The 25,967-nt window shown below is 43.7% G+C and overlaps 1 protein-coding gene across 3 annotated transcripts in view; it reads left to right on the forward strand.

Moving 5' to 3' along the window:
- LOC120920129 overlaps window positions 1-25,967 on the forward strand; it is a 127,199-nt gene that overhangs the window by 52,314 nt on the left and 48,918 nt on the right. For all 3 annotated transcript variants that reach the window (XM_040332046.1, XM_040332052.1, XM_040332058.1), the window contains exons 10-11: window positions 1,725-1,921; window positions 18,924-18,982. In XM_040332046.1, the coding sequence (XP_040187980.1) occupies window positions 1,725-1,921; window positions 18,924-18,982 (256 nt within the window). The remainder of the gene's footprint in view (window positions 1-1,724; window positions 1,922-18,923; window positions 18,983-25,967) is intronic.

The following is a 25,967-nucleotide window of genomic DNA, read 5'->3' on the forward strand; positions in this document are numbered from 1 at the left end:
ATGAAGTCACGTCAATCCCAATATGATCCAGGGTATGTACTTCCACCAACAGTAGGTAAATAAAAGGTTTTAGATATATCCCTTCTTCAGCAAGGAATCACGGGTAGGATATTCTTAAAAAGATGAAGACAAACTTCTGATAGTGAAATACTGTTTTCAGACATTTAGTAAGGCATAAAAAAACGTAAAACTCAACTTTCCTTAGTGTATTAAGGCACTATCAATTCTGCTTAATAAAGTATCTCCCAACATGGAGCAGAGCAGATCAGTGAGGCAGAGAATGTTAAACACTAACAGTATGAAGAAAATGTGATGACATCACCAAGGACTTTTCCTATTTGTTTCTTCAATGGATAACACCAAGAGCAACTGATGAAGTCCATTGACAAAACGTGTAGGGCCTTCGTTAGGCACCATAAACTCATTCTAATGGTTGTATGTTTTACTTTTTTTTTTCTTGGGTTCTTTAAGAAAAATTACATGTCTTTGTCTATCAGCAAAGCCATTGGTTAGTATGTCAAACAAATGTCACCTAAGCAGTCTACATGTTGCAATGTTAGGCCAATATCGACAACATTTGAAAGAATGCTAAATCAATTCACTTATCCCTAGTGTTTTCCATGGGTCACATGACTGCTCTTATTACTTTTCCACCCTCCACATCCTGGTTTATTAGCAGAATAGCAGCTGTCACGCTCCCTTTAAAGTGTAAGGCCTCGTACACACGACCAAGTAACTTGTCGGGCGAAACACATCATTTTCCTTGTTGAGTTCCTTGTTAGGCTTGTCGAGGAACTCGACAAGCTTGCTTTGCGTACACACTGTCAAGACAAAATCTCCTCGTTCTCAAACACTGTGATTCACAACACATACAACGGCAGGGGATGTTCGATTCCACTTGCACAACTCTTGGGGCTGCTTTTGCTAATTTCATGTGTTTGCGTGTTAAATAAAAGTTTGGTAAGAGACGATTTGCACTTTTCAGTCTGTTACAGCTTTACAAATGTGTTATCTCCATTACAAATGCTACTTTTACTCCCGTCTCATACTTTAATCTGAGCAAGCGCGGGTTTCTTAGCATACACACGCTCAAATTTCTCGTCGGAAACCAGCCCGACGAGGAACTCGACGAGCCAATTTGAGACTCCCGTCGAGGAAAAAGAGAACTTGCTCTCTTTTTGGCTCGTCGAGTTCCTCGACAGTTTCCTCGATGAAAAATGTACACACGACCGGTTTCCTCGGCAAAAAATCTCTCCCACCAAGTTTCTTGATGGATTCTGCCGAGGAAACCAGTCGTGTGTACGAGGCCTAAGTGCCAATTGCTTCAACAGTGGGAAGTACACTGAATTGATGCAGACGCTGCCACATACCTTACTGTAACCCAACACTATCTGTCAGTCATAAAAGAATGTGAAGGTATGCGCTGCTCTTCTCACACAACAACCCTGACATACTACTGTCATAGCTTTGTTTTGGCCATGCTGAGGAATAGGCATCAGTGAATTTAGCAGCCATGTTCTGATGGTAAAGATTACTGCTCAGTGTTTTGTATCAGGATCACCAACAGCAGGAGGGGACAACACGATACACAGCATGGCAGGTGTCGCTGTTGTTTACATTGTAGTATTGTTTTGCAGGTTGATATTGTTCTATTGCAATTTAGCCTTGTGTTTCACTTAAATATGTGTACATTGACAGACTTGTTGCCCTTTTTTTATCAACAGGCACAATATAGGATTTCCAATAGCTGAATGCACCTCGGATGGGAATTTCACAATATCAAAGCCACGGGAAAGCGGAGGTCTTATCTCTTTTGGCACTGTTGCAGAACAATTAGTCTATGAAATTGGTGATCCTCGACACTACATTCTACCAGATGTTTCTTGTGATTTTTCCCATGTTACTATTACTGAAGTTCAAGGTATGCATGAAAACAACTCAAATGTGTTTTCAGTTTCTTTACAGAATTTATGATTTGGGTAAAAAGAAACAATATGGGTATAAAATTTGTGTGAACAAATACTATACAACCTGACTTCAAAATATCTTCGATGGGCACTAGCAGGACAGAGCTAATACACACAGTATCTAACAAAAGTGAGTACACCTCTCACACACATTTTTATTATAGCTGTTTATGTGACAACACTGAAGAAATTACACTTTGCTACAATGTAAAGTAGTGAGTGTACAGCTTGTATAACAGTGTAAATTTGCCATCCCCTCAACACACAGCAATTAATGTCTAAACCACTGGTAACAAAAATTAGTACACCCCTAAGTGAAATTGTCCAAATTGGGCCCAAAGTGTCAATATTTTGTGTGGCCACCATTATTTTCCAGCACAGCCTTAACCCTCTTGGGCATGAAGTTCACCAGAGCTTCACAGGTTGCCAATGGAGTCCTCTTCCACTCCTCCATGATGACATCCTTGGACTGGTGGATGTTAGAGACCTTGTGCTCCTCCACCTTCCGTTTGAGGACGTCCCATAGATGCTTAATAGGGTTTAGGTCTGGAGACATGCTTGGCCATTCCATCACCTTTACCCTCAGCTTCTTTAGCAAGGCAGTGGTCGTCTTGGAGGTGTGTTTGGGGGTCGTTATCATGTTGGAATACTGCTCCAGTCTCTGAAGGGTGGGGATCAAGCTCTGCTTCAGTATGTCACATTACATGTTGGCATTCATGGCTCCCTCAGAGAACTGTAGTTCCCCAGTAGCTGTAGCTCATGCAGCCCCAGACCATGCCACTCCCACCACCATGCTTGACCATAGGTATGACACGCTTCTCACCTGGTTGCCACCAAACACACTTGACACCATCTGAACCAAATAAGTTTATCTTGGTCTCATCAGACAGGACAAGGTTCCAGTAATCCATGTCCTTAGTCTGCTTGTCTTCAGCAAACTGTTTGTGGGCTTTCTTGTGCATCATCTTTAGAAGAGGCTTCCTTCTGTGATGACAGCCATGCAGACCAATTTGATGCAGTGTGCAGCAAATAGTCTAAGCACTGACAGGCTGACCCCCCACCCCTTCAACCTCTGCAGCAATTCTGGCAGCAATCATACGTCTATTTCCCAAAGACAACCTTTTGATATGATGCTGAGCAAGTGCACTCAACTGCTTTTGGTCGACCATGACAAGGCCTGTTTTGAGTAGATTCTGTCCTGTTAAACCGATGTATGGTCTTTCAGTTTCAGGGTCTTGGCAACCTTCTTATAGCCTAGGCCATCTTTATGTAGAGCAAAAAAAAAAATTTTCAGATCCTCAGAGTTCTTTGCCATGAGATGCCATATTGAACTCCCAGTGACCAGTGAGAGACCAGTGACCAGTGAGAGCGAAAACATCAAATTGAACACACCTGCTCCCCATTCACAAAGGGGTGTACTCACTTTTGTTGCCAGTGGTTTAGACATTAATGGCTGTGTATTGAGTTATTTTGAAGGGACAACAAATATACACTGTTATACAAGCTGTACACTCACTACTTTACATTGTAGCAAAGTTTAATTTCTTCAGTGTTGTCACATGAAAAGATGTAATAAAACATTTACACAAATGTGAGGGGTGTACTCACTTTTGTGAGATATTGTACATAAATGGTCTGACCTACTGACAGTATATGATAATGAATACCTCCTCTTTTTAAATTGGAAGCTTATTTTCATTCTTTATTGTACCTAAAATAATTGGCTTTTAGGTAGAAGAACAAACTATTGCTGTCTGTGTCTGCAGATTCATGTTTAAAAACAATAAAGAAGATATAGTTCTATTCATTAGGCTTGACATTTGATAAAACTGCTGATAATTCTGAACAACAGGCAAGACATGACACTTTATATAGTATATCATATTACACAGCTTAAAGCAGAACTTCACCCAAAAGGGAGAGTTTTGCTGTTCCTCCTCATCCCCTCTCCTCTGTCCAAATTGGCATATTTTTTAAAGGGAGGAAGAGCAGGTACCTGTTCCCACTTCTGCTCTGACCACCTAGGCGGTCAAAGCGCAAGTTTACCTCTCCTTGTAGCCTCTTGGGACACATCACAGGTCCCGATAGACTGCTGAACCATTCACATGGCACTGCGCGGCTCGCTCATGCACAGTGGGCAGCCAGCTGTGAAGCCACAAGCAGTCAGTCAGCTGCCCAGAGTTATGATGCCGGCACCAGCACCGAAACAGCACCGCTGTTTTTGTTCACACAGGGGACTGAAGAACCGCTTTAAAGTATATGTATATATGTAATCTAATTCTTAAAATGTTATGAGAAAAATATGCATTGCACATGGTTGTAAAATATTTGCATCACGTCCTCATTCACTTGAATGAGTGTAAGTGTGACAGGAGCAACAATGTTTGATGAGAAGCAAAGTATCATGACTGTGGCATGTAAACACCCATATCCGCTGTCTTTGCAGCTTAACTACTTCCATACCGGACCCATTCTGGCACTTCTCTACTACTTGTTAAAATCATAATTTTTTTGCTCGAAAATTACTCAGAACCCCCTAACATTATATATTATTTTTTTTGGCAGACACTCTAGGGAATAAGGGCGGTCGTTGCAACTTTTTATCTCGCACAGTATTCGCGCAATAATTTTTCAACGTGTTTTATTTGTAAAAAAAAAACAAGTTGAGTTTTAATGAATTAAAAAATAACAAAAGTTAGCCCATTTTTTTTGTATAATGTGAAAGATGATGTTACGCCAAGTAAATAGATACCCAACATGTCAAGCTTTAAATTGCGCACACTCATGGAATGGCGAGAGAGAGAGAAACTTGTAAAGCGCAACAAATGCAAACTGAATCGCCTCTGGGCGCTGTATCCATTTCATGGGTAAGGAACCCCTTGACCTCAGAAGAGATGGGTTTTAATCTTTCTCCTGAAGTCCAAGTGGTCCGACTCCAGTCGGATGGTGGTTGGTAGTGCATTCCACAGGCGGGGTCCTTGGACTGCAAATCTTCGATCTCCTTTGGACTCGTATCTGGCTTTGGGTATCTGGAGGAGGTTTTGATTGGTGGATCGCAGAATGCGATGGGGGTTATGGGCTTTTATTTTTTCGCATAGATATTGGGGGGCGTTGCCTTGAATACACTTATGTATTAGGCAGAGTGCCTTGAAAGTGATTCTGTCTTTTACTGGCAACCAATGAAGGGATCTCAGTGAAGGTGAGATTGATTCCCATGTTTTTTTCCCAGTCACTAGTCGAGCGGCCGTATTTTGAACAACTTGCAGCCGAGTGATTTGGTATTTGGGGAGTCCTAGATAGAGGGCATTTGCGTAGTCGAGTCTGGAATTGATGATTGTTCCCACCACGACTGCAATGTCCTCTTTCGGGATAAAGGGCGTGAGTCTGCGAAGTAGGCGCAGCAGATGGTGGGATCCGCTGACTACTGACCCTATTTGTGCATCCATTGTCATGTAGGTATCGAAAATGACTCCGAGACTTTTGACTTTGGTGCTAGGGGTGATGGTTTTACCCAGAATGGGTGGGGGAGTCCATGTTGACGCGGGGTGATTTTTCCTCTTAGCGTGAAACAGCAAAAGTTCTGTTTTCAAACCGTAGAGTTTAAGATAACTGTTTGTCATCCAGTTATCTATTAGAGTGAGGCATTTCTCTAGTCCAAGAGAATGATCCTTTTTGTTGTAGATGCGGAAATATAGTTGTGTGTCGTCTGCATAGGAGTGGTAAAGTAACTTCTGGTTACTGATGATTTCAAAGAGAGGGCGAAGATAGATATTAAACAATACTGAGATCCCTGAGGGACTCCGCATGACACCGTACATTTTTTAAAAGTGAAAGTGAAAGACCCTAGTTTCATTATTTGTGATCGGTTTTCCAAGAAGGAGGAGAACCAGGGTAAAGTACCTTCAGCGACTCCGGCTACTTCAGCTAGCCTAGCCAGCAGTAGTCCGTGGTCTACATTGTCAAAAGCCGCGCTTAGGTCCAGCAGTATCAGGTGACAAGATTCTCCTTCGTCTGCGGCCTCTAGAGCGTCATCCCATATTTTGAGCAGCGCCGTTTTTGTTCCGTGACCCGGACGGAAGCCTGATTGAAACGGATCGAGTAATTTATGGGTGTCTAAATGCAGTTGCAGCTGTTGTACAACTACTTTCTCCATTACCTTGGAGAAGACATTTAGAGCTGTTATGGGCCTCCGGTTGTTTGGGTCTTTGGGGTCGAGGGTAGTTTTTTTTAGAATTGGTTTTTATTGTACCTTGTTTTAGCAAGGTGGGCACCATGCCCTCCTTGAATGATTGGTTTATGAACTGCGTGATAGCTGGTGCCAGTATATCGGCACTTTCTTTCTGCAGTTTAGTGGGGATGATATCATTGGGTGCTGTGCTATTACGCAGAGTCCCGATGATATTTTTAGTGGCATCGATGGAAATGGGTTTTAAAGTGAATTTTGGTGATTGTGGCGGATTTATGTGGGTATTAGATTTGTGATTTGGGGGGGAGTTGGTGACGGTTCCATTTTGCTGAAAACTTTCACTGATTTTTTCAATTTTATTAATGAAATAATCCGAGAATGGCGCCAAACTTCTGTACTTAACAATCTCCATAGGCGACACTTTCATTTTTTTTATAGGTTACCAATTTAGAGTTATGCCCTGTACACACGATCGGCTCTTTGTCCGACCAAATTCCCATCGGAATTTCTGACGGAATTCCATCGGAGTAAAATAGAACATGTTCTCTATGCAAACTCCGATGGAATTTCCCATGGAATTTCTCCAATGGGGCATACGCACGGTCGGAATTTCCGATGAAAAAAGTCCGTCTGACTGTGTACGGGACTTTACAGTGAAGGTCTAATGCTAGATTCGTTGCTCGCGCTCTAATATGTGCTGCGATACCTCACGTGTGGTTTGAACAGCGTTTACATATGTGGGCGGGACTTACGCATGCGTTCGCTTCTGAAAGCGAGCTGCCGGGGACAGGGGCGTTTTAAATAATTTTTAGTTTTTTATTGTTTATTTTACCTATTTTTTTTTATTTTTACACTTTCTCTTTAAAATTTTTTTTATCACTTTTACTTCTATTACAAGGAATGTAAACATCCCTTGTAATAGGAATGGTGCGTGACAAGTCCTCTTTATGGAGAGATGCAGGGTCAAAAAAGACCCCACATCTATCCTCCAGTCTGAAAAGCATGAGATAAAAAAAAATAAAAAATTCACAATCTCATGCTTACCAGCCAAAGCCACGGCTTTGTTTACAATCGCGGCCTGGACGTGACGTCATAACGCCGCGCCCTGGCCTCCGACGGTCATAGAGATGACGGCGGCCAATTCTTTCTCCGTGGCCCCCGATGAGCCGGATGGCGGCGGGAGGGGGGATGTCCCCTCCTGTCTCCTGTTAGAACGATCAAGCAGCGGAACTGCCGCTATCATCGTTCTTATGGTGCGCAGAATCGCTGGTTGAAAACTAGGATATCTGAATGATGCCTGTAGCTGCAGACATCATTCAGATATTCCCACTGAAAGTCAGTCACATTATATGATGACAAAAAAAAAAATGTTGAATACTGCGCCAAAAAATATAATTTATATGTAAAAGCTGCTAACACAACAATAAGACAAAATTGTAACGGTGCAGAAATAATAAAGTGTAGCGCTAAGTGTTAGAAGAGATGGGATAACCCCACTCTATAGCATATAAAATGCTAAAATATGAAGTATAAAAACCAATATGTGATATGTGCAAATCACTGTAAACACTATAATATTATATAATCAAAGTGTATGTGCACTACATAAATTCATGAAACGCTGATGATCATAAAGATAATAAACAACACAAATGAAAGTGTGAATGTGAATAACCAAGAATGACATAAAAAAAATCACTGCGATAAAAGAAATGAATCAAATGACCGTTAAATATATATATAAAAAATATATATATTAAACAAAGTCCAAAAAAAAGTTCTGTGACACCCGTCACCGTGAGATCATCAATAAGTGTCCAGATTAAATGTCACAGATCAATGTGATGGGAAATGATAAATAGCTTCAAATGATCTATATAAGCAGGAGCATGCGCACTGGGATGCGGCCACGGGACGGCGCATGCGCCATTCGTTATTCATATCTTTATGGCGCTCAGGTCATCATTTGCATGGGGTCACGCCTCATTAGCATTGCTCACGCCCACTTCCACCTACGCCGGATTACGCCGAGGAAACCCAGCGCAGTTTGGGAGGCAAGTGCTTTGTGAATTCTGTGCTTGCCTCTCTGCACTGTGTCGGCGTAGCGTATATTAGATACGCTACGGCGGCATAAATATGCGCCGATGTATGTGAATCTGGGCCATAGTGTTTACAGTGATTTGCACATATCACATTATATGATGTCCTTGGACTGAAAGTAGTTAAAATAATTGTGTTATAAATAGCAGTTTTGGGTGTAAAATATTTAAGTAGGCTACATTTCATATTTGTATTTGTTTATATATCTCAACTTACTGTTAACGCAAATGTACCCTGAGCTGTAGTAATTATTAGCAGGGGTTCCCAGAGGCGCACAAGTTATTTGAAGGGTTCCTCCAGCAAGTTACTAAAGTTGAAGAAGACTGCACTAGACCAATGTTTCTCAAGTACCCACAACAGGTCATGTTTTCAGGCTTTCCATTATTTTGCACAGGTGATTTGATGAGTTTCACTGCCTTATGCTGGCCATACACTGTACGAAAAATTGTCCGAAATTCGATCGTTTAGACAGTTTGTTCGTTTTTCGAACAGTTAATGGGCACAAAATCGATAATCCTTGGGACGTTTTTGAGCCCAAAAAACTAAGGACAAGTTTAGAAATTTTCGGCCGAACGAACGATAAATTGAAAGGTTAATATGTTTCTCATCCGAACTGCCTGCACTAGGTATATTTAAAAAAAATATGTTTTATTTATGTCCACTGAACAATTTATCGTTTGCGCTCACGGCCGAACGTTCGTTTTTCGAAAATGGGTTTGGCCGATTTTTCGTATAGTGTATGGTCAGCATTAGTAATTACCACAGCCGTTTCATCTGAGGGAAATCCTGAAAACATGACCTGTTGGGGGTACTTGAGGACTGGAGTTGAGAAACACTGCACTAGACCATAATCCACACCATTGTTTTTGTTTGATTTAATTTTTTATTTATTTTTTTATTATAGCTTTGTGTTTGCTTTTCATAATTTTTGAGAATCCTCGGACAGGCATTCAGAAGTCGATACTGCAGACTCCTAAATGCCTATTTTTTTTCTGACCGCTGAACATAGTTTTTGAATGGGAATTCCGTTCTGAAACTGGGGGCCTAGCATTAGGCTTATGGTTGTGGCCCCATTCACTAGTACTGCCATCGAAAACAACAGGGGGTATCATTTTTGCTGTGGCATGTGTACAATTTCATCTGTGTGTGGTGTAATATTTTTGGGGGCGGGGGGACATTTGGGGTGCTAATGACATTGCACAACCGCCTATATTTTTAGCAACGCCCGACTGTAGATGTAAATGATCCCGAACACTGCTGCCATGCAGTGTCCATGGATGATATATCCAACCTTCCACTGTTTGTACTTTTCCTTATTTGTAATTAAATATTTATTTCTAAAATAGATGTTAAAGCCTGTTCACATTAGGAACTGCTTGTGAATTGTACAGGAACACTGTGCGGTTTCTGTGCGATTCCCATGCAGTTCTGTGCAGTGCGATTTTAGCCCTATTAATTTTGAATAGGCTGAAATGACACTGCACTGCACAAAGTAGTGCATGCAATACTTAATGAAACGCATGGCAACAGCATCACATGATACTTCTGTTATATATGTGATCCGGTTCAGATAAATGCACTGCATATGCAAGCTGCGTTTGGGTTGTCTATAACTTTGACCCCCACAGCAGATCGCAAGAGCAGTGCGATTGGAATGCAGTGCAGGAAGCCGCATGGGAACACAGCTTTCCTGCACTGCATTCTAGTGTGAATAGGTCCTTATGGTTTCACTACATCTATTTAAACTATATAGTGAGTTATGGTGGCATATACTGTATCTCAGAAGAACTGTACTGTATTTTACCTTTAACAAGATGACGGAACATTTACTAGTTGGAGAGTTTCCGGCAGATGTTCAGCATAATATTTACCTATAGAGAAGTGATGAGGTATATCATAAACAGTATATTATTTGGCAGCCTGCTCGATTGAAATAGATTTTAACCTTCCAATGAACTTTTACCTTGACAAAAGCCTAATATAACATGTATGAACTCTTAAAAAAGTTCACCAGAAAGTTCATTTAGAGTTCTCTGGATAAGAAGTTGTGCAGATGGGGAAGTCTTGGATTCCTTGCACATTTTAGACTCTAGTGCCTTGACACGTACAGCAGGAGATGGGAGGTTAATTTCTTCTCATTTGTCATAAATTATTTTTTTAATTGAAGTTATCTCTAATGTACATGCTTGGATGCTGTTTACACTAAAACTGAACTTTTCCAGCAGATTGCAATGTATTTCTTTTCCCAAAAAATGATGGGACGTGAACTGTTATCTATACCAACCAGAATTTTAAAGATGTTCTTCACATAACTAAAAGACAGTTACTGTTTATCACCTTTTACTGCCTGCAGCCCTGAACTAAAAGAGCTGGAATAATGACTCTGCGCTCTGACCAGCCAATACTGATATTCAGTAGTTGCAGCAAAGATACTGAAGGAGATATGGGTATCTGTAGCTAGCTACATATGGCTCATTTGCAAGCTAGATTTAGCCCCTTTGTAGAACAAATTAAAAAGCTAAAGGTTTCAAAGGTTTCAAATCATTAACTACCCCACCTTACCATGGTAGTAAACTGTTTTTGGTGACTGAAAACTGACCTTTCTCCATCGCTCAACAATCTTTGGCGCATGTGCCTCTGCATGCACATCCTAAAACATTTGTAAATCAACTTTAAACTCAAGTGTGACCAAACCGTCCTGAACCCAGCTTCTATTAGTATATAGCTTTCACCTGTTTGAACTTGTTATCAGTATAAAAGACACCTGTCCACAACCCCAAAGATCTGTCGAAGAACACCAGAAACAAAATTGTAGACCTGCACCAGGCTGGGAAGACTGAATCTGTAATAGGCAAGCAGCTTGGTGTGAAGAAATCAACTGTGGGAGCAATAATTAGAAAATGGAAGACATACAAGACCACTGATAATCTTCCTCGATCTGGGGCTCCACGCAAGATCTCACCCCGTGGGCTCAAAATGATCACAAGAACGGTGAGCAAAAATCCCAGAACCACATGGGGGGACCTAGAGAATGACCTGCAGAGAGCTGGGACCAAGGTAACTAAGGCTACCATCAGTAACGCACTACGCCGCCAGGGACTCAGATCCTGCAGTACCAGACGTGTCCCCCTGCTTAAGCCATTACATGTCCAAGCCCGTCTGAGGTTTGCTAGAGAGCATTTGGATGATCCAGAAAAGGATTGGTAGAATGTCATATGGTCTGATGAAACCAAAGTAGAACTGTTCGGTAGAAACACAACTCATTGTGTTTGGAGGAGAGAGAATGCTGAGTTGCAACCAAAGAACACCATACCTACTGTGAAGCATGGGGGTGGCAACATCATGCTTTGGGGCTGTTTCTCTGCAAAGGGAACAGGACGACTGATCCGTGTACATGAAAGAATGAATGGGGCCATGTATCGTGAGATTCTGAGTGCAAACCTCCTCCCATCAGCAAGGGCATTGAAGATGAAACGTGGCTGGGTCTTTCAGCATGACAATGATCCCAAACACACCGCCCGGTGGCTTCGTAAAGGCCCATACACACGGTCTGACTTTTTGCCAACAAACTTCAAAATTAGCAAGTTTTCAAAATAGTCCGACCGTGTGTACGCTCCATCGCACAAACTTTTTCGGGTTTCATCGGACAAAAAGTTCGGTCTGCAAACGGACTAACTTTACGTCAACAAAAGTCCAATGGTGCCTAGTCTGACCGTGTGTACAGCAAGCAATCAGACTTTTGTACAAAGTACAGACGCGCATGCTCAGAAGCAAAGACCAGCCGGAAGCGTTCTGTCTGGTAGAACTAGCGTTCGTATTTGAAAGAGCACATTCGTGACGCGGCAAGTTCTGAAATCAAGAAAAGCAGCGCACATTCTCTTCTTCTTTATAATGTGATAATACTAAAATCTGCTTTGCTGGTGATACTGACGGAGTAAAAACAAATGTCTTTATTTTGGATTAGTGTATTTTGGTTATATGAATCAAACATATTTTTATATTTTTTTTTTGTGGGTCAAGTTAGCACAACCTCATTGCGCAACATGTCTGCTTGATGAACGGACGTTCAGAAACGAACAAAATTGCACGAAACTGAAAATCGCGAATGCACACAGACGAAACCTCTACTAACTCTCAATTAGCAGAAGGAGCCCAAAGGGTGACGCCGGAGAATTTAACTTCCTCTTTTAAACTCTCGTCAGTACGTTGAAACATCACTATGTTCGTGTTTGTTGTCGAAAAAGTCAGAGCGTGTGTATGCTATGGGTGTGACCGGACACAAAAATCCAAGGGAAAGTTTGTTTGATGTCCGATCGTGTGTACGAGGCTTTAGAAGCATTTCAAGGTCCTGGAGTGGCCTAGCTAGTCTCCAGATCGAAACCCCATAGAAAACCTTTGGAGGGAGTTGAAAGTCTGTGTTGCCCAGCGACAGCCCCAAAACATCACTGCTCTAGAGGAGATCTGCATAGAGGAATGGGCCAACATACCAGCAACAGTGTGGGACAACCTTGTGAAGACTTACAGAAAACGTTTGACCTCTGTCATTGCCAACAAAGAATATATAACAAAGTATTGAGATAAACTTTAGATATTGACCAAATACTTATTTTCCACCATAATTTGCAAATAAATTATTTCCAAACCAGACAATGTGATTGTCTGGATTTGTTTCCACAATTTGTCTCTCATAGTTGAGGTATACCTATGATGACAATTACAGGCCTCTCTCATATTTTTAAGTGGGAGAACGTGCACAATTGGTGGCTGACTAAATACTTTTTTGCCCCACTGTAGCTAACACTAGCTTAGGTGATCTGGAACTGGAACTCACCTTTTTGTAAAATCACACAGAATATATATTAGACAAGATCAGCTGAGCATAATCACATTATCGTAGGCAAAGGAAACAGTATACAGGAGTATATTTAACATAGCTAAGGAACAGCCAACATAAACAGTATGCTAATCCACCTCTAGCAACTAATAGCTGACAGTGATCTAATAAACTAGCCACTAGGGATGAGCTTCGTATTCGAGTCAAACTCATGTTCGAGTCGAACATCGTATGTTTGATCGTTCGTCATATTACGAACGTTTTGGGGCGTTCGCGCCAAATTCGAGTTACGTTTCACAGCCCATAATTCACTGCGGCATCGCAGTGCATTGCTTGCTGATGATTGGCCAAGCATGCACTATGACCCGCATGCTTAGTCAATCACAGCTTGCAAAAAACGGAGAGCCATAATTGGCCAAAGCCAGGGTGGCTTTGGCCAATTATGGCTCAGGGGGTTTAGTACACGCCCACACTATAAAAGGCCACCTGCAGGTCGGCCTTGTGTAGTGTGTTGCAGTGGTTAAAAGAGAGAAGACAGAGAGAGAGAGTGTCATTTTTAGTAGGTAGATAGAGCAGGCAGGCAGGCTAGTCAGTTAAAGTTACAGTGTGTAGAGGATATATATGCATCCCAGGTGTTGTATATATATTTTTACACTGTATAGTTTAGCTAGATCAGCTCTTCCTAATTTACTGGCAGGCAGGTGATTGTGCTAGCTGCAGTATTCTCACGTGGTGTATTGCCTGTGTCCTCTGCAGTGTGCACCATAAAGCTACGTGGTGTGTGTACTGCCTTTGTCCTCTGCACCTGAAGCTACTTGGTGTGTTTTGCTTGTGTCCTCTGCAGTTTGCACCTAAAGCTACATGGTGTGTACTGCCCGTGTCCTCTGCAGTTTGCACCTAAAGCTACGTAGTGTGTGTACTGCCTTTGTCCTCTGCAGATTGCACCTAAAGCTACATAGTGTGTACTGCCCATGTCCTCTGCAGTGTGCACCTAAACCTATGTGGTGTGTGTACTGTCTGTGTCTGTGCTATTTTTCTCAATGATTTTCATCCATATTGCAGGGACCAGACATTACATTAAAGCCGCAAGCAGTTTTAAATTACTTTTTTCTTATAGTAATCTCATTTTGTGCAGGGACAGTTCTAAACACGTGCCACTTCACAGGCATAATATAGACACCCAGCAGGTACGATATTTAAAGGAATTTTTAATATATATATATTTTTTTTCCATTGATACATGTTCCCTGGGGCAAGACCCGGGTTCTCAAAGACGTTTTCACAGGCATAATATAGACACCCAGCAGGTACAATATTTAAAGGAATTTTTCATTTTTATTTTTTATTTTATTTAAGCATCATTAAAATCACTGCTCCAGAAAAAACAACCGTTTTTAAAACTTTTTTTCCATTGATACATGTTCCCTGGGGCAAGACCCGGGCCCTCAAAGACGTTTTACGACAATAACTTGCATATTAGGCTTCAAAATGAGCACTTTTGAATTCGAACGTTCAAGTCCCATAGACGTCAATGGGGTTCTAAATGTTCGTGAACGGTCGGTCCGTTCGAAGGTTCTGGTGCGAACCGAACAGGGGGTTGTTCGGCTCATCCCTACTAGCCACTTAAACCAGCCTAGGTGACCAGACCGTCTGACACCCAATCCACAACACTGGATACACAATACATTACTCATTATTATAAACACATAGGGCCAGATTCTCAAAGGCGTTACGACGGCGCAACACCATTAGCGCCGTCGTAACACCTCATCTGGCCCCGGGTATCTATGCGACTGATTCTCAGAATCAGTTGCGCATAGGTACCCATTAGATCTGACAAGCGTAAGGCTGTTACGCTGTCAGATCTTAAAAGTAATTTTTTTTCCCGCCGCTAAGTGTCGCATCGTCGCTTTTCCCCGTCGTCTATGCAAATGAGGTAAGTACGGCGATTCCCGAACATACGCGAGGACGACGCAGCGAATTAACGTCGTTTGCGTAGCGTACCCGACGCGTAAGGTTGCCCCTGCTAATTAGCAGGCGCAACCAATGTTAACTATGGCCGTCGTTCCCGCGTCGAATTGAATAAAAATTACGTTGTTTGCGTAAGACGTCCGTGAATGGCGCTGGACGCCATTTACGTATACATCTAGGCAAATGACGTCGGGGCGACGTCATTTAGCGCAATGCACGTCGGGTAATTTACCCGACGGAGCATGCGCAGTACGCTCGGCACGGGAGCGCGCCTAATTTAAATGGTGCCCGCCCCATTTGAATTGGGCGGGCTTGCGCCGAGCAATCTAACGCTACACCGCCGCAAGTTTACAGGTAAGTGTTCTGAGAATCAGGATTTAAACCTGTAGACCTGCGGCAGTGTAACGTAGAGCTCATACATTACGCTGCCCAGGAGCAGCGCTAATGTATGAGAATCTGGGCCATAACATCTCACAATGGTTCCATAACAAGGTAAAGTGGTTACAATATTAATCTCATCTCCAACAGATGATCAGACAGACAGAAACAATAGATGGCTCAATTAACAATGTGAATGCAAACCTAGGAGGTACATATTGGGAGAACGACACTTAACACATTACACCTTAAACATATTATATCAGGAGACCTCAAAATTAGGTTGCTTTGAGCTGATGATATTAACACCTGCTCTGAGTATCATAATCTAAAGCAGTTATTGCTTATTTAGGCATAGAGGCCCTAAATATGTATCTGGGTCCTCCAGTTCCCAGAGTCTGTGTGTTTTGGGGAGACATGGACTTGAATCAAAAACAAGACAACTCCAAAGGTCTCCCATGCACACACCTCCCAAAGGGAAGTGTTTCCTGAAAAGCCAATCAGTAGGCAAGAAGCCACCCTGCAGTCCCCTCCAAAAGCCCCTGTCCTGGTGTGGTCTGTCACATCAAGTCTATATTGAGCTTCTTACTTATAATTGGACCTTACTTCCTAATTAATTGAGGCACTGGTGACATAGCCAGGACCTAACAGATGCCTTCTGGGTCACCAGTGCCTTCCCTGGAGATCTTGTCTGTACAGTGGGGGGTAAAGTTTTCTTTACCATAAATGTATGTGAGCGCTGGGAGAGAATGCGGTCACATTCTGTTTCTAACAAGTGCTAAGATAAGCACAGTTAACCCTATAGGTATGCATATTTTATTTTAAAAAGACCAGACCTATAGACTTACTTTGAGGAAGAACAGTGAAGCTCCATCACTATACAGCAAGCAGATTCTGCCTATGCAATGGACAAATAGGGCTACCCCTATGTACATATATATAAATAAATAAAAATAAGTGTTCAACACATTATAAATCACTGATCCGGAACAAGTACAGTATATAGTGTATATTATATTTTAGCCATGTGATGCAGCTCAACTCTTTGGTTTTCTTCTAGGGATGGTAATATAACCCTATGTTCCAGCACCCCACCAAGCATAATTGTCTGCTATAAATACATATAAACACTTTTTTAAAACACCATACTGACTTGCATTGCTGACTTTTACATATAGAAAATGCTAGTTTCCTTGCTGTCACGTGGGGTCTGTAACTTTTGGTAGTTACTGAGCTGAAATAAGAATGTAGATTAAAAAGTATTAGTCAGCTCCGAATATCTGTTCTGTATTCTTGTTGTGGGTTAGTGACTGAGTATTAGGCTTAATGTACAAGAGACGTTTTAAAACCTCTCCTGAACGATTTAACTTCACAGATAGTAACCAACAATTAAAAACATTCGTTTTGCTGCGTTTACATGCTGCATTTAGCCTCGCATTTGCCTTTAAAAGCGTTTTTTTTTTCAACTACTCAAAAATGTATCTCCATTAAAAATGCATGTAAAGGAAACACGGCTAAACACGTTTAAAGCTGTCACAGGCATTTGCCATTTCAAATGCCTCTGAAAATCCGTCCTGAATGTATTTTTTTGCTTTCCGAAAAATAATTCTAAACTCAACTGCCTAGAAACAACTATAAACTACTCTGTGTACAATTACTGATAAGATAACAGGAGAGTTCAGGGGCAGCTGAAAAAAAACGCCCAACTGCTCAAAAACGTCCGTTTACTAGCAGCAGTGTACAATGAGGCCCTAAAGTTACAGATAGTTAGTATTTTCAAGTGGTGGATATCAATTGCAACCTATGTAGCCTCCAGATAATTTTATTTTAGTTGCCAGGCTCCCTGTCTCTTTTTGCGCCTCTGGTAACCAAACCTATTTTGCTTTTTTTCACAAGTTCAGAGTTTGTCAAATTAGTCTCAGAAAAAGGTAGATTACCAGAAATCATCAGGCCTATATGTGGTATTATTTTATTAATCTAGCTCACAAGCTTGAAAACACGCTGTTAAAGTGCATCACATGTAACCTCACAAATTTAAATGCAACTTTGAAGAAAATAATTTGGTCTTCCTTTGCCATTAGCATGCAGTGCACCAGTGTGCTAGACCATTTAAATGTGACCAAGCCACTTAAATGTGATCAAGCCCTATTGCCAGCTTCTGATTCAGCTCACCGCTACCGTGATCCTCCAGGTCCAGGATACAATCACAATTGAGTAACATTTTGTCCTTCAGATCATGTCTGCTGCATTCAAATGTGTCTATCTGTAAAAACCTGGGGCCAGATTCAGGTAGAATAGCGGCGGTGTAACGTATCGCATTTACGTTACACCGCCGCAAGTTTTACGGGCAAGTGCTTGATTTACAAAGCACTTGCCTGTAAAGTTGCAGCGGCGTAGCGTAAATCCCTCCGGCGCAAGCCCGCCTAATTCAAATGGGGAGTGGATCATTTAAATTGGGCGCGTTCCCGCGGCGAACGTACTGCGCATGCTCCGTTTTGAAATTTCCCGCCGTGCTTTGCGCGAAATGACGTCGCAGCGACGTCATTTTTTGAACGTCGACGTGAGTTACGTCCTTTCCTATTCACAGACGACTTACGCAAAAAAAAAAAAAATTCATTTCGACGCGGGAACAACGGCCATACTTTAACATGGCAAGTCTAACTTTAGACCACAAAATAGCAGCTTTAACTATACGCCGGGAAAAGCCGTCTATCGACGATGTAAGAGAATGCGACGGCCGCGCGTACCTTCGTGAATCGCCGTAAAAAGCTAATTAGCATACCCGACGCGGAAAACAACGCAAACTCCACCCAGCGGGCGCCGAAGTATTACACCTACGATCCGAAGGCGTACGAAGCCGCACGCCTGTCGGATCGAAGCCAAAAGCCGTTGTATCTTGGTTTGAGGATGGTTTGAGGATGGTATGAGCAAGCTGATACACTGACAGACCTGTATGGCATCAGTGATCAGCTGATCGATCGCTGGTGCAAAGCTTTACAGGCTCCCAAAACAAAAAAAATTATAAATGCAAATTTTGTTTTACCTGGGGAAAAAAATTGAATTTATTATTTCTTGTCAAAACATAAACTTATCCTTTCAGCTTGTTTAATAAAGCTTTGCCAAAAACTGGAAGTTGCTCCAGATTTTGCACTCTCTAGTTTTAGAAAATCAACCAGTGTCTTTTTCTTTTACATTAGTATGATAGAATTGAGTGTAACTAATATAGAATATATTTAAATCTTTTAAAACGAGTAACAGGAACTAGAAAAAAATGATAATATATTGACAGGTTATACGTATTATAGAGCTGTTCAACTTAGAACACCAGATGTACCATATGAAAAAGCTAAGATTACATTTAAAAATATGTTCTTGTCTATGCATAGGGCATATCTACTGCAGTATTTATCATTGCTATCTGAATGCTGTCAACATATTTAAAGGTTTTGTTTTCTTTATCTGACTGACATAATATTTATTCCCCTAGATGAGGAGGCTGTCACTGTAAATGGAGCAAGAGGAGTTCCACCATCTTCATCATACAAGGTACTGTCTACTGGATAATCATTTCTATGATTGGTCCCTTTTATTCCAGGATATGTAAGTAGTAGAAAAAAGGCTGTACTGCTTGTAGGGATCAAAAAGGTCAGGAAGAATTACTGATGATGCTTATCTGCATACTTATTGAAGAACAGAGACTTCAGATAACTGAGCCTTTCTGGCAAAAAAAAAAAGCATTAACGATTTGTATGAAAGAGAGAAAATCCAGCTGCTTGAACATATTTTTGATTTCTACTACAGTACCTTTGGAACCCCAAAATAAATTAACCTCTTTAACAAGGAGTTTAGTGCATTGACTGGCCTCCTGCTCCTATTGGTCAGTTAGGATGCCCATTATAGTGATGGACAAAGTAAGTTGCAGGAGCAAGCAGGCAAAGATTCAACATGCTAGATGAAATGAGTAGTTCTTTATCATCCCATGGGGGAAACATGAAGTCATACACTGGTATACTACTGCCTACAAATACTTTGAATACAGGCTAACAAAAAAAAGTAGGCCAGCCCAGGATGCCTCTTCCTATTCCCAGCATGCCTTTGTTTTTTACTAGTGTCCTAGAAGGATGGATTTATCTGCTGTACAAAGTCTTAACTAATTTTCTAGCATTTTTCCTTCAATTCTTCACCCTTGTTTGTTCAATCAATATTCTCTTTCCATTGACTGCAAAGGCTCCATGCACTTTCCTCCATCTTTACCTTCAGAGTAGGGATGAGCTTTGTGTTTGAGTCGAACCCATGCTCGACTCGAACATCCTATGTTCGACCGTTCGTCGAATTACGAACGTTACGGGCCGTTCGCGCCAAATTCGAGTGGCGCATCACCGGCCATAATTCACTGCGGCATCGCAGTGCATTGCTGGCTGATGATTGGTCAAGCATGCACTATGACCCGCATGCTTGGCCAATCACAGCGCGCAAAAAACGGAGAGCCATAATTGGCTAAAGCCAGGGTGGCTTTGGCCAATTATGGCTCAGGGGGGTTTAGTACATGCCCCACACTATAAAAGGCTGCTTGCAGGTCGGCCTTGTGTAGTGTGTTGCGGTGGTGGTTAGAGAGAGATTGTGAGAGAGAGAGAGAGTGTAATTTTGTTCTACGTAGATAAAGCAGGCAGGCTAGTCAGTTAAAGTTAGTGTGTCAAGGATATATATGCATCCCAGGTGTTGTACATATATTTACACTGTATAGTTTAGCTAGATCAGCTCTTCCTAATTTACTGGCAGGCAGGTGATTGTGCTAGCTGCAGTATTCTCACGTGGTGTATTGCCTGTGTCCTCTGCAGTGTGCACCATAAAGCGACGTGGTGTGTACTGCCTTTGTCCTCTGCAGTGTGCACCATAAAGATACGTGGTGTGTACTGCCTTTGTCCTCTGCAGTTTGCACCTAAAGCTACGTAGTGTGTACTGCCCGTATCCTCTGTAGTTTGCACCTAAAGCTACTTGGTGTGTACTGCCCGTGTCCTCTGCAGTTTGCACCTAAAGCTACGTAGTGTGTGTACTGCCTTTGTCCTCTGCAGTTTGCACTTAAAGCTACTTGGTGTGTACTGCCCGTGTCCTCTGTAGTTTGCACCTAAAGCTACTTGGTGTGTACTGCCCGTCTCCTCTGCAGTTTGCACCTAAAGCTACGTAGTGTGTACTGCCCGTATCCTCTGTAGTTTGCACCTAAAGCTACTTGGTGTGTACTGCCCGTGTCCTCTGCAGTTTGCACCTAAAGCTACGTAGTGTGTGTACTGCCTTTGTCCTCTGCAGTTTGCACTTAAAGCTACTTGGTGTGTACTGCCCGTGTCCTCTGTAGTTTGCACCTAAAGCTACTTGGTGTGTACTGCCCGTCTCCTCTGCAGTTTTCACCTAAAGCTACTTGGTGTGTACTGCCCATGTCCTCTGTAGTTTGCACCTAAAGCTACTTGGTGTGTACTGCCCGTGTCCTCTGCAGTTTGCACCTAAAGCTACTTGGTGTGTACTGCCCGTGTCTTCTGCAGTTTGCATCTAAAGCTATGTAGTGTGTACTGCCTGTGTCCTCTGCAGTTTGCACCTAAAGCTACTTGGTGTGTACTGCCCCGTGTCCTCTGTAGTTTGCACCTAAAGCTACTTGGTATGTACTGCCCGTGTCCTCTGCAGTTTGCACCTAAAGCTACTTGGTGTGTACTGCCCGTGTCCTCTGCAGTTTGCATCTAAAGCTATGTAGTGTGTACTGCCCGTGTCCTTTGTAGTTTGCACCTAAAGCTACTTGGTGTGTACTGCCTTTGTCCTCTGCAGTTTGCACCTAAAGCTACTTGGTGTGTTCTGCCCGTGTCCTTTGTAGTTTGCACCATAAAGCTACATGGTGTGTACTGCCTTTGTCCTCTGAAGTTTGCACCTAAAGCTACTTGGTGTGTACTGCCCGTGTCCTCTGTAGTTTGCACCTAAAGCTACTTGGTGTGTACTGCCTTTGTCCTCTGCAGTTTGCACCTAAAGCTACTTGGGTGTGTACTGCCCGTGTCCTCTGCAGTTTGCACCTAAAGCTACGAGGTGTGTGTACTGCCTTTGTTCTCTGCAGGCCATTAGTATGTCTGGAAGGACAACAAGGAGGGGCAGAGAGTCACGAGGGCAAGCAGGCTCTGTGTCTAGAGGCAACAGTGCTGGCTGGCACGTGGCTGTTTTACACGCTTGTCCTTGTTTTCGGCAGCCGGCCGTGTTGAGCCGCAACATTCTGAAGACTTGGTAGAGTGGATGATTAAGCCGTCCTCCTCCTCCTCATCCTCTCTCACCCAGGCTCAGGGTACTTTGTCTGGCAAAGCAGCTGCCAAATCGTCCTCTTCTCTCTGCTCAACTCCTTCTCTAGCCCCACCATGTCCTCCTGAGGAGTCCCCCGAACTGTTTGACCATATTGTTTGGTACATGCTGCATGAGGATGCGCAGCGTTTTGAAGGCTCCGATGATGGTACACAGCTAGAGCAGGGCAGTAACGTGAGCCCAGAGAGAGGGGGTGCCCAAGAAGGACAGCAATCTGGCAGTCATGTTCCCCCAGCTGCAGCATACTGCCAGGTTTTCTACAGTGATGAGGAGGGAGGGGATGATGAGGTCACTGACTCTACGTGGGTGCCTGATACGAGAGAGGAGGAGGAGGCACATACACATCTCTAAAGAGGCAGGATGCCCTCCAGGGGCCAGCTTAAGGGCATCACACCGACTGCATCACAACGCAGAGCTACGCATGTGCAGGGCGATGCTGTGTCTCAGCGTTATTCCAAAAGTGTGGGCCTTTTTTGAGACGAGTGCATCAGATCGCACCGCTGCTATTTGCAACATATGTTGCAAAAGTATTTTGCGTGGCCAAAACATCACCCGCTTGGGCATCACATGCTTGACCAGACATATGTCGACCTGCCATGCAGTTTGTTGGCAAGCATACCTCAAAGACCCACACCAAAGAACAAAGCGGACCTCCCTTTGCCCCTCATCAGCTGGGATCTCCAACCCCACTATACCCTCAGTCCTCTCTGAAGCCTACACTGATAGGACTGAAGGTGTAGAATTAGGTGTGTCACAGCCTAGTAAATGCGGGCAATCTACTATCGGTACACCAATGGCAGATTGTACCAGGCAAGTTTCCCTGCCCCAGCTGCTGCAGCGCCGAAAGAAGTTCTCTCCCAGCCATCCACATGCCCAGCGGTTGAATGCTAGCTTAGCTAAATTGCTAGCACTTCAACTGCTGCCTTTTCTGTTGGTAGATTCTGCCTCCTTCCGTGAGTTCGTGGAATGTGCTGTACCTCAGTGGCCAGTTCCCAAACGCCAATTTTTCTCACGGAAGGCGATTCCGGCTCTCTACCGCCATGTGAAAGGCGATGTCCATGCCTCGCTGGACAGGGCGGTCAGTGGTAAGTTGCATATCACCGCTGACTCATGGTCCAGCAGGCATGGACAGGGACGTTACCTATCTTTTACCGCGCATTGGGTGACTCTGCTGGCAGCTGGGAAGGACGCAGGACAAGGTATAGTAGTGTTGGAGGTTGTTCCGCCACCACGCCTCCAAAATGCTACTACTGGTTGTGACACACATCTCTCCTCCACCCCCTCCTATTCTTCTTCCTCTGTGGCCTCTTCCCTTGCTGATGTGTCTTCGGAACCAGCCGTGCTCCGTAGGGGTTCAAGGGGCTACGCAGGTACGCAGGCAAAGAGATGCCATGCGGTGCTTGAGCTGGTGTGCTTGGGGGACAGAAGCCACACTGGGCCAGAGATTCTGTCAGCTCTGCAGGGGCAGGCTCAGAGGTGGTTGACGCCACGCCAGCTTAAGCCAGGAATGGTGGTTTGCGACAATGGCACCAACCTCCTCTCCGCCCTGCGACAGGGACAACTGACCCATGAGCCCTGTTTTGCTCATGTCCTTAATTTGGTGGTGCAGTGGTTCTTGGGCAGGTACCCGGGCTTACAGGATGTCCTGAAGCAGGCCAGGAAAGTCTGTGTGCATTTCCGACAGTCATATAATGCCAGTGCTCGGCTGGCAGACCTCCAAAGGGAATACAACCTGCCCAAAAACCGCCTAATCTGTGACATGCCCACCAGGTGGAACTCTACGTTGGCCATGCTGCAGCGGCTGCACACGCAGCAGAGGGCCATAAATGAGTATCTGTGCCAATATAGCAGCAGAACTGGGTCAGGGGAGCTCGTTTTTTTCCCCACGCCAGTGGGCCATGATCAGGGATGCATGCACTGTCCTGTCACCATTTGAGGAGGCCACGAGGAGGGTGAGCAGTGACAGTGCATGCATCAGTGAGGCTGTCCCTCTTATTCACATTTTGGAGCACACGCTGCGTGGAATAATGGACAGGGCCCTTCAGGCAGAACAGAGGGAGGAAGAGGAGGACTTCTTTACCTCTCAAGGCCCCCTTTATCCAGACAGTGTTCCTGCTTGCCCGCCTATCACACAGGAAGAGGAGGAGGAGGATTGTGTCAGCATGGAGGTGGAGCCTAGCACTCAGCATCAGCAGCAGTCTTCAAGGGATCAATTATAGTCCCAAGGAACCCATGGACTTGTACGTGGCTGGGATGAGGTGGCTGCGGATCCTGTCATCCTTAGTGACCCAGAGGACTCCGCACCGAATGCCTCAGCAAACCTACGTTGTATGACCTCCCTGATCCTGCAAAGCCTGCGGAAGGATCCTCGTATTCGTGCTATCAAGGAGAGGGATCATTACTGGCTGGCAACTCTACTTGATCCACGTTACAAGAATAAGGTTGCGGACCTTATCTTGCCGGCGCAGAGGGAGCAGAAGATGAAACATCTTCGGGAGGCCTTGCAGAAAGGTCTGTGCAACGTGTTCCCAGAGACTGGGGGGTTACAAAATCCAGGTCCTGGACGACGTGTTGCTGAGGCTTCGGTCAGTCACAGAAAGAGCGGTGGAGAAGGTGGCCATCTGACCGATGCGTTCAGACAATTTTTTAGTCCACAGCCCCAAGGTATGACCGGTTCCAGCAACCATTGCCAGCGTCTGTTTTAAATGGTGCGGGAATATCTAAGGGCAAGATCAGACTTGGACACCTTTCCCACCGAAAATCCTCTGGCTTACTGGGTCTTGAGGATGGATCACTGGTCAGAGCTTGCACAGTACGCAATTGAGCTACTGGCTTGTCCGTCATCCAGCGTTCTTTCAGAACGCACATTCAGTGCTGCTGGAGGCTTTGTAACTGATCACAGGGTGCGCCTCTCCACCGACTCGGTCGATCGACTGACCTTCATAAAAATGAATCAGGCTTGGATCACCATCAGCTACCAAGCACAGTCATTTTTTTTGAAATGTCAGATCCCTTCAAGACTGCCTATGCTGATGCTGAGTGACTATCCTGTTATGCTGAGTGACTATCCTTTTCCTCCTCAATGATCATGCTGATAGCTTGTAAGAACATTTTTGGTTCTGGGCACCGCCACCAGTGGCTAAGGCCCAATTTTTCGGCCCCTGTTTAACAGGGGCATGTAATTACAATTCATGATGCAATACTTTGCAGCAGGCTCATTCCTACGCTCCAACTAGAGTATCTGTGAGGGGTTGCAATGTTGTGGCACCAGCACCACCACCAACAAAGGTCCAATTTTTCAGCCCCTGTTCAACAGGGGCATGTAAATACAATTCTTGATCTAATTTTTCACAGCAGGGCCCATTCCTGTGCCCACCAAGAGTAACTGTGAGGGCTTACAGAGTTGTGGCACCAGCACCAAAGGCCCAATTTTTCTACCCCTTTTCAACAATGGCATGTAATTACAATTCTTGATATAATAGTTCACACAGCAGGGCATTCCAGCGCCCACCAAGACTAACTGTGAGGGCTTACAGTGTTGTGGCAACACCAACACCTAGGGCCCAAATTTCTGCAGAGTATATACGGCAGGCCCCTACTTTCAAACATCCAACTTACAAACGACTCCTACTTGCAAACGGAAGGAGACAACAGGAAGTGAGAGGAAATCTACCCCTAGGAAGGGAAATTCTCTTCTGTAAGAGGTGTCTCCTGTCCACTGATGCTTTATCACCAATCCTTGTTTCACTACAAAACCCACATTTTCAAAACATCATTTGTCATTGGGACAGAAAGTGAATTGCAATCTTCTGAACAGATGCACACAGACAGCAAAACAAATGTTTACAGGGCTGATAACCCTTCTCTGTTTTCAGAAAAGCTTAAAAATAGATTTTATAGCTGGAGCTACACTTTAAAAAAGTACCAGTTCAAAATTACAAACAGATTCTACTTAACAACAAACCTACAGTGCCTGTCTTGTTTGCACCGCCTGTATAATGCTGTTCAAAGTATATAGGGCCAAAGAGGCTTGTAATGACCCGGGGGAAGTGGGGGGAAACCCATGCTATTTTTCTCAATGATTTTCATCCATATTGCAGGGACCAGACATTACATTAAAGTCGCAAGCAGTTTTAAATGACCTTTTTCTTATAGTAATCTCATTTAGTGCAGGGACAGTTCTAAACACGTGCCACCTCACAGG

Source organism: Rana temporaria, chromosome 1, assembly GCF_905171775.1.
Source record: "Rana temporaria chromosome 1, aRanTem1.1, whole genome shotgun sequence".
NCBI lineage: Eukaryota > Metazoa > Chordata > Amphibia > Anura > Ranidae > Rana > Rana temporaria.